Raw genomic sequence first — 9544 nt, 5'->3', positions numbered from 1 at the left:
CTCTCTCTCTCTCTTCTCCTCTCTCTCTCTCTCTCTCTCTCCTGACCTCCCAATCATCTCCTCCCACTTATCTCTCTCCCCCTCATATTTCATTCCCTCTCCTTCCTGTATCCCCATGCACTCCCTCTCTCCCACCCCCTCCGCACTTTCTCCTTCCTCTCTCACCTCCCTCCCACCCTTCCTTCGTCTTCCTCTTCCTCTCTTCTCCACAGGAGGCAAGTCAAAGAAGGGCCCCGCAGCAGCCTATGGCAAAGGCTGGCCTGGAGGTGTGTGGGAGGAAGGAGGAGGTGGTGGCGGTGGCAGCGGTGGCAGCGGCGGCAGCGGTGGTGTTGGGGGAGGAGGAGGAAGTGGAGGAGCTGTGGGGATGGTAGCAGGAGCAGGAGGAAGAGGGGGGAAGGAGGCCAGGGAGATGTACCTCATCCAGTTCCCTGGGGATGAAGAGGATGAGGGAGGGATGGTGGAAGACCAGGAAGGGGAGGGCAGCCTCAGCGTTGAGGGGGAGGAGACGGCCAACATCAAAGAGGAGGTGAGGGAGACGGGCTTTCTCAAAGGAGGAGGAGTAGGAGGAGAAAGTGGCACAGCATCTCTGCACTGCTCAGCGGCTTCATATTGAATGAAAAAGAACGCAGACAGAGAAAGAGTGAGCTGATACAGAGAGACAGAGAGAGTTTTGCTTGTGTTTTTCAGCCATCAAATCACTGCAGTGATGTAGTGGATAAAGGGAAGGCTATTGATTTGATATTTAGCTTCCAGAGGAGCCCGTTGAGTAGGGCTCTCCAAATCTCAAGTGCAGCAAGCTTTTAGGTAGAAATACTAGAGGTAGAGGTGAAAAGCTGTTTGCTATTCCACCACATGACCAAGTGGCAGGGCACAGATCCACTCTTCACTTCTCTTCTCTGGTTTTGAATATTCAAAGCGTGCAGGATGTGTAATTATCCTCCCTGCCTAGTATCTTCAGGGTGTTTTTTATGGCTAATAAAGTGGCTTTAAAGAAATGTAACCAATCATATAGCTTTATTCTAAGGCGCATTGTAAACGTGAATTTAGTGGGTCGTTATGAATGGCTATGATGAGCATTGCATGTGAGTTTAATTGCATATTCTACCTGGTTTGAGTTGTTTATCCTATAACTCCCTGTGCTTCTCAATACAGTTTACTCAAACAGAGGGCTATCAACCCGCCTCTCTCCGGCTAATCAAGGAGGCTTTGAAGATGGACCCGCCCAAAAAGAACCTCCACACTGGCTCCAGAGCCCAAAGCGAAGGTAATAAGCCCAGGTCACACTGGTTGAGGGAGGGGAACAGTGAAATGTTCAGAGACCAATAGTTTGAAAGAAATAGGAAATGATTGCTCACGTCAGCTCTCTCTCTCTCCTCCACATCTCTCCTCCTCCACATCTCTCCTCCTCCCTTGTCTCTACTCAGGAGACCTGTCGGATCATCCCCCAAGCCTTCATCCAGGAGAGAGAGAGGAGGAGGACTGGGAGGTGGACTCAGCAGAGCCATCAGAGGGTGGCATGACCATGGATGAGCTGAGGGGTCTGGAGTCTGCACTGAGGGCTGAGAGAGGACGCGAGCAGGCTGCCATGACGGCTTCTCAGCCTGTCAGCCCAGAATCTGAGGTAGTGCAAGGCGGCAAGATCACCCTGGCCCCCAAGTACATTGGCCTTGATGGAATGGAGCAGGACGAAGAGCTGGATCCTCAGCCACCCACCCTGCAGAGAGAGGAGCAGATAGGGCAAGGCAGGTCAAAGGATGGGGTGAGGGCCGGAGTCGAGCTGAGGTTAGGCTGGTCCAAGAAGTTAAGAGAGGGCGACTCGGCTGCAGTCATGACTGACGAGGATGTGGTGGAGCTGGGAGAGTCGGAGCACCTGCCCCACCTGTCTGCTTCAGGGAGTGCCGGGGAGAGCGGAGGGGAAGAGGAGGGTAGCGGAGATTTGCTTCACTTCTGCCCACAGTGTGGAGGAGGCTTCACCTCAGAGGCTGAGCTGGAGGAGCACCCCTGTCCACTAGGAGGCTCTCAGTTACAGAGCAGTGGAGCAGAGGACAGTCTCTTCCCCTGTGCCCACTGTGGCAACACGTTCAGCCACGCCTGGGCACTTAAGAACCATGAGTGTGCCTGTGCCGCTGAGCGGCCGCACTGCTGCGAGATCTGCGGGAAGCGCTTCACACACTCACGCTCACTGGAACGGCATCATCTGGTGCACACGGGCGAGAGACCGCACCGGTGCCCTCAATGTGGACGCACCTTCAGTCGTCTGGGCAATTTGGAGCGGCACCAGCGGATTCACACGGGGGAACGTCCATATGGGTGTGAGGCGTGTGGAAAACGGTTCAGTCGCGTGGAGTACTTAAAAAGACACCAGCTCATACACAACAGTGAAAAGGCAACACTCCAGTGCTCCAACTGTGGAAGTGGCTTTAGCGATGTGGAGCAACTGAAAAACCACCAGTGTTTTTAGAGCCTCTCCTACAAATCTCTGATAGAACTGGAAAGAAAAAGCAGGTTTTCAATCGAATGTTGTAGAATTTAGGTGATGAATGTGACTGGTAGATGCTAATTTTATCCTCTGTCATCTGGGGTTGCCTTTCTTACTTGTAAATAAATAAGTAAATGAAGAAGGCAAATGTACAAAGTGGACAGGAAGTCAGTTGTACATGACGTTTCTCTACAGGAAGAGAAATAAAAAATCTATCTCAGACGTCCAGTCATTTTCATTTGAGGCGTTCTCACAAAGCTTGTGCTTATTTATGATTATCAATAAATTGTACACTTTTGTCTTTTTATCAAGAATTCAAAGTTAAAGTTGCTGCCCTTGTTTGTTTCTGACAATATAATTGACAGCTTGGTATTTTGTGTGTTTGTGTTTTGGTCATATCATTAAGAAATAAATATTTCATCAGAAGGCTCTTCACCCAGTCAGTCTTCTTTATTGCAAAAGCATGTGGTGAGTGAACATACAAGATAACATTGATAAGATAAAATATAACTTTTGCAAGATCATATTTATTAGAAATCAGCAGAGACAAGATAATATTTTGATTAAACATTGAGTCTGTAATTATTAGGTAGCGAGTGAGTCTCTTTAAAGGTCCAGTGTGTAACATTAAGGGGATCTATTTGCAGGAGTGGAATATAATATTTAGAGGTATGTTTTCATTAGCGTATAATCACCTGAATATCGTTATGTTTTTGTTGCCTTAGAATGAGACATTTTTATCTACAGACGTTTGAGCCACCTTCCATGGAGTACGCCATGTTGAACCGCCATGTTTCTATAGTAGCCCAGAACGAACAAACCAAACACTGGCTACAGATGAGGCCTTTTGCTTTTTTTGCCGTAGTTTCTCCTACACTCTTTACAGCCCCTTCTCATTTGTCATTTAGTCCTCAAACACTGATGCCAGCAGTGATCAGTTAATAATAACCTGCAACTTCATTAATGCCACTAAATCCTACACACTGGTCCCTTAAGGCTTTGGGTCTCATCAGACACTGGGGTTGCGGGGGGGACTACTGACTTTGATAGATGAATTGTGTGCAGGTAAGTTAACTGATTCTAACAAAGAGCTTGTCACCCTTTGTTACTGACACTTCCCTTTAAAGAGACTGATTTCAGGCATACCCAGCCTTTGTGCCAGGATGTCCTCCAGAGTCTTTAAAGGCATCTGCCTCACATCATAGCCTCGCACATTGGGATTTACGTTGGGATCCACCGGCACAATCTCCTGTCCACTGTTGCGGTCATTTCTTCCTACCACAGCATATGTAGGGAAAAGGGGCTTCATGGACTGAGGAAGGCTGGTACTGTAGGATGGGCAGCAGTAGGCGGACCACATGTACTCGGGAACAGACACCCTGTTTTTGATCTTGTGTGCTCCAGATTTATAAGGCATGGCCCCTGTGATCACATACATTGACCCCTTACAGAAATCCTTGAATCTTTTTAACACCTCCCCTTCCAGACCATTCCAGGTGCCAGTATTGGAGCCTTTCCGCTGAGGGACAATGTTTGTCAGGGTGAAGGTGGCCTCACGGTCTTCTTTTGTCTTCTGGTGCATGCTGGGATTGAGATGGCCCCTGGTGTAGCCGGAGTTCTTGTAGTCCTGAAGCACCGCCTGGCTCTTCTGCACATCTCTGTAGATTTGATTTGGGACTGGGAAAGGCTGCATAACTGGGGTGGCATTGGGAGACACCAGCTTAAAAACAGAGAAAGAAGAAACTACATGAGAGCACATTGCTGCTTATTGTTAAGTTTAATCTGTGTAAACAGGTTTAATTTAGTCATCTAGTTGGAAAAGAAATAAAATGAAATGAGAGAAAAAGTTTATTTATTTCCTCTGAGAAAGTGTGTGACACCATTTTTCTAGTACATATAGTTAGTTATATATACATATAAGTTTAGCTTGAAGTGAATGGAAACAAACTGCATTTGGGCAAATAACACACTCACCACAAAGAGGGAGGAAGTCAAGAAGTAGTGTTCTCTCACTCTCTCACCACATTTATTGCATGTAGGTCGATGTGCAAATGCAGAATTCTCATGTATGTATCTTAACACAGTTAACGCTACAACAACACCCGGATAGAAGAACAAATGTGAAGTAATTTGCAGTGAACCTAAAGAAAGTGTTGCAGAATCTTCATCTGTTGCTGCAGTATACAAATACATTATGTGTGACACAAAAAACAGTCCTTTAATAAAGCCTGCAGTCATGAAGGTTATAATGTTCAGTTGTTGTTCAAACTGTAGTTTCTGAAGCTCTTGGATTGTATTACATTATTCAGATAGGTAGCATAGCCTCATTGATATAAATGGGGTTGACAAAATAAGAATGATAAAGAAACATCTGCCAGTCTTTAAAGAAAATAGCTGCTCTTGAGCAGCACACACTGTTTTCCGACTCACCTGTGGTTCATACATCCAAGTGCTATTGGGCCGTTTGCCATCTGCAGGACTGAGTATGTACGCAGAGTACAATGGTGCACGATGTTCATGGTGATACAAGCTGGCAAAGTGGTACCGGTTTTTGAAGCGCTGGCATATTGGTGTGTATCCTACTGCATTGATACCCTTTGGTGGAGTTTTATTGTAGAAGAAATCAAGGCACTGGGAGAAGTCATTGCTGATCTCTCCAAGGACCAGTCCACCAAACCAGGGTAGGAGAAGAAACAGAGCTCCTGTTGAGAATTGAAGCATCTTCCTTTGTGACACCCTGCAGTATTAAGCAGAAGCCTGGCTGTATCTGTGCTGGAGAAAGAGACACTTGTTAGCAGACCGTGAACCCACTCTTTTATTCCCCCCAGGCATCCTCTCAGAGGCAAACTTACCAAGGTCTTTTCTCCCAAGCAGAGAAGAAAAAATCATTAGCTGTGTAAACGCTGACTATAAACCTCCCTGCAGCTCTTCTGCTGAAAACTGTCTTATTGACCCTCTGAGCTTGGTGTGATGTTGTAAGTATCAGCCCACAAACCAACACATGATCAGGAAACATGTTACAGCTCCTCTCCCCCAACTTATTTTCGTCATGAACTGGCTCAAGAGATATACTTGAACAAACACAATTTGTTCAAAATAAACCAAAATAAACAATATGGTGTATAAATCAATAACATCATCAATGAAAACAATGTATTGATTTGAGACACACTGTGTATATTGTGGGGCCAAATTCAGCAAATATGAAAAGAAGCAGGGGGAATACCAGCTGTAAAAAACAAAAGTATTCTTTAACTTACTTTGCAGTGTGGATGTTCAAATCATTTAAGAGTATGTGTTATTTCAATGGCCAATTGTAATTGACTGTTAAATATATATATATATAGTTTAGCCTTTATAAGTGTAAACATTTATTGATTATACTGTGTTTTCTTATATAGACCTCAGGAAGAAAGGCTGGATCATGCCAAGTAGGCCCCAAAAACTCCAGGCTTACTGTCTACTTATTTGTGCTGATTTGATATATATATATATATATTTACCAATAAAACATATAATTTATTGAGTTTCAAGACCTTATTTTTTCAGTTTTGTCCTTTATGGTCCAAAGTGTAACATTTATGGGGATTTATTTGCAGAAATGTAATATAGTATTTATAGGTATGTTTTCATTAGTGTACCATAACCTGAATATAGGAATTGTTATGTTGTCGTTAGAATGAGACGACACCACGGGTTGCATTCTGTGGAGTCCGCTATGTTGAACCACCATGTTTCAACATGTTACAACACAAATCAAACACTGGCTGTAGATAGGGCCTTTTGCATTTTTCACAGCCACTGGAGTTTCTCCTATATACTATATAGCCATTCTCATTCTTCGTCAAATACAGATGCAAGCAGTGTTCTGCAATCTGAAACTTTAACCACCAGATGCCACTAAATCCTACACACTGCTCCTTTAAATGTTGCATATTCCAACCTAGAACCATATAGTTTTCACACAAAACTGCACACATAGTGGGATGAATTCAACTTTATTTAATCTTTATTTGTCTCTCTCAACACACCACAGATAGCCTTAAAAGCTAATGGTTGCCCTTGCACATCACACAGGTTTTTAATGCTTCATACATCAGGACAAAATGTGCAACCATTTTATTTGGAGGCATTTGCATTTGTGTGAACACAAAGTATTTATTTATGATTTTGAATAAAATGAACATTTCTATGCAACCACGTTTAAACCAACTGCACATTTTATTTCTGAAAATATAATTGGCATTTGATTTGATTTGTTTCATCAGAAGACTTAATCCATTTCAGTCTTGTTTTATTAGCAAAATCACTGAGTTAATCAAACACTCATTCTGTAATCAAAGAGAGTTAGGGAGGGTCCCAACTCTGGTAAAGACTTCTTGAGACTAGCCTGACACAAGGGAGATATGCTGTATGTGGTGACTACTACTTCAGTGCACCTTCATAACAACTTTTCAACCTTGCTACTGACACTGCCCATGAAACAGACTGATGGGCATAGCCAGCCTTTGTGCCAGGATGTCCTCGAGAGTCTCTAAAGACATCCGCCTCACATCATAGCCCCTCACCGAGGCCCTCGCCTTGACCTTCACCGGCACAATTTCCTCTCCACTGTTGCGGTCATTTCTTCCCACTGCAGCATATGTGGGAAAAAAGGGCTTCAGGTGCTTAGGAAGGCTGGTATTGTAGGATGGGCAGCAGTAGGCAGACCACATGTACTCAGGAACAGACACCCTGTTATTGATCCAACGGGGTTCAGATTCATACGGAATGGCTCCAGTGATCACGTACATCAACCCGTTGCAGAAGGCCTTGAATTTTTTTAACACCTCATTCTCCAGAATGCTCCAGGGGCCGGAGTTGGAGCCGGCTCGCTGAGGGACAATGTTTGTCAGGGTGAAGGTGGCCTCACGGTCTTCTCTTGTCTTCTGGTGCATGCTGGGATTGAGATGGCCTTTGGTGTAGCTGGAGTTCTTGTAGTCCTGCAGCACTGCCTGGCTCTCAATCACATTCTGGTCCATGGAGGTGTGGAAGGGTTTCATCTCTGAACTAGCACGGGAAAATGCCAACTTAATAACAGAAAGAGAGAGATAAGGACATGTCACTGAAGCTACAACAGAGTATTTTGCTGCTTATTGATCATTGATACTGACTGAGTTGAATAGTCACATGAGTGTATGTTTAGTTTGTCTAAATGGTAGTGCTTTAGTCAAGACCAAGACCAGGACTAATTGAGACCGAGTCATTGCTGTTGCCAATGCGATAAGTTTTGGCTGCATACGATTGATTGCCCATTGTAGATGGATTTTGAATTGAACCAATACCTTATTTTCTGAACAAGTGTGGTTCTTCAATGGTTTTGTTTTGAACAAGGAAATTCCTTGTCATTGTTTCCTTAAATTGTCCTTACATTTTAAACACAAATTCCCATTAGGTCTAAATGGAAATGCTGAATTTTTGTGTGCTGTATGAAAGTTATTTAGACACACTTAACTCTATAATAATGCTATGATAGATGAACACCAGTGAATTTACTGAACCAAAGGAGGTGATGTTCTTTTGCAGAATAAAAATAACCAAGGATATGGTTATTTTCCAGTTTTTAGGGTACACTTAGCTAAAATTAAGTCTAATAAACAGTCCTTTAATAAAGCCTGCAGTCATGAAGGTTATAATGTTCAGTTGTTGTTCAAACTGTAGTTTGTGAAGCTCTTGGATTGTATTACATTATTCAGATAGGTAGCATAGCCTCATTGAAATAAATGGGGTTGATAAAATAAGAATGATAAAGAAACACCTGCCAGTCTTTAAAGAAAAAAGCTGCTCTTGAGCAGCACACACTGTTTTCCGACTCACCTGTGGTTCATACATCCAAGTGCTATTGGGCCGTTTGCCATCTGCAGGACTGAGTATGTACGCAGAGTACAATGGTGCACGATGCTGACGGTGATACAAGCTGGCAAAGTGGTACTGGTTTTTGAAGCGCTGGCATATTGGTGTGTATCCTGCTGCATTGATACCCATTGGTGGAGTTTTATTGTAGAAGACATCAAGGCACTGCGAGAAGTCGTTGCTGATCTCTCCAAGGACCAGTCCACCAAACCAGGGTAGGAGAAGCAGGGCTCCCATGGAGAATTGCAGCATCTTCCTTTGAGACATCCTGCACAACAGAGCAGCAAGCTGGTCTTATATACACCTGTTAGAAAGACTTCCTCTCAGACACAGCCTCAGAGTTCAATAAAACCTATATTTCCTTTGTGTCCTTTGTGTTTCCTGTGTCCAGCGTCTGGAGTATAGACGTTTGTTGGCTGTCATTGCGTTTCCTCTTATATATACTGACAGCAGAAACCCCCATTTCCTTGCAAACTTCCCCTGTTAACTGGCAGTGAGTCTCCCTTCTGGTAAATAATGGCTCTGCATATGCTTTGTTAATCAATCAATTGAGGTAGAGACCATCTTGTTTCAAGTCTTTAATCATTTGGTGATTTTAGCAAGGTGAGAAAGAAGAAGCTTCACTCGACATCTTAAACTGAGCATCAAGACTGACCTGAACATTTGTTTATTCCTGACTAGAATATTTGTATCTTACTTAGATATCTTCCAGATCTAATGCTAGGGTCCTTTTCATGTCACACCAGTCGGGTTCAATAACACACAAGACATTCTGACTGAAAACACTAATACAGTTTATTGTTGCTGGCTGTTGTATAGGCTGTTGTTGTCTTATATATGTCCCTGCAGAGTGTCTGTGCCCACCTTTCTCACACTGTCTTAAAAGGCGAATAATCATGGGAGTACATTGCCTGACGCAGAGCTCTGAATGGATTGCAGTGAGATGTTTGTGATATACACATTGTCTCCAGGAATTGTTATTCTTTCTCAGATGTTTATTGGCATTCATTTGTTAATTAATAGTTAACACACAAACACACTCCCCTGAACCAGTCAGCTGGTTCCTTTTTTTGTCTCGGTTGAGTTTCTATGTTGTTTCGTTTTTCTTCATCAGAACTTCCCTCATTGTGGGAACCAGAAATATTTACCAGAAGTTATTTCGTTAAGCGCTTG

General features: G+C 43.6%; 3 protein-coding genes across 4 annotated transcripts in view; 1 reads left to right on the top strand and 2 right to left on the bottom strand.

The window, feature by feature from the left end:
* si:dkeyp-121d2.7 (zinc finger protein 316) overlaps window positions 1–2914 on the top strand; it is a 4302-nt gene extending 1388 nt beyond the window's left edge. For both annotated transcript variants that reach the window (XM_035669282.1, XM_035669281.1), the window contains exons 3-5: window positions 213–526; window positions 1153–1264; window positions 1425–2914. In XM_035669282.1, the coding sequence (XP_035525175.1) occupies window positions 213–526; window positions 1153–1264; window positions 1425–2461 (1463 nt within the window). In that variant the 3' untranslated portion in view covers window positions 2462–2914. The remainder of the gene's footprint in view (window positions 1–212; window positions 527–1152; window positions 1265–1424) is intronic.
* Window positions 2915–5429, bottom strand: LOC118333577 (endonuclease domain-containing 1 protein-like). Its single transcript, XM_035669283.1, has 3 exons — window positions 5332–5429; window positions 4910–5251; window positions 2915–4199 (listed from the first exon to the last, which is right to left on the bottom strand). Exons 2-3 carry the CDS (start codon window positions 5198–5200, stop codon window positions 3585–3587), a joined length of 906 nt encoding a protein of 301 aa, XP_035525176.1. The 5' UTR covers window positions 5201–5251; window positions 5332–5429; the 3' UTR covers window positions 2915–3584.
* Window positions 5430–6729: 1300 nt separating this feature from the next.
* Window positions 6730–8755, bottom strand: LOC118333819 (endonuclease domain-containing 1 protein-like). Its single transcript, XM_035669608.1, has 2 exons — window positions 8336–8755; window positions 6730–7548 (listed from the first exon to the last, which is right to left on the bottom strand). Exons 1-2 carry the CDS (start codon window positions 8636–8638, stop codon window positions 6943–6945), a joined length of 909 nt encoding a protein of 302 aa, XP_035525501.1. The 5' UTR covers window positions 8639–8755; the 3' UTR covers window positions 6730–6942.
* Window positions 8756–9544: the final 789 nt, after the last annotated feature.

Source organism: Morone saxatilis, unplaced genomic scaffold, assembly GCF_004916995.1.
Source record: "Morone saxatilis isolate NCDOM2014 unplaced genomic scaffold, NCSU_SB_2.0 Contig22, whole genome shotgun sequence".
NCBI lineage: Eukaryota > Metazoa > Chordata > Actinopteri > Moronidae > Morone > Morone saxatilis.
The sequence above is the reverse complement of the archived record's forward strand: the minus strand, read 5'-3'. Positions and strand labels throughout refer to the sequence as shown.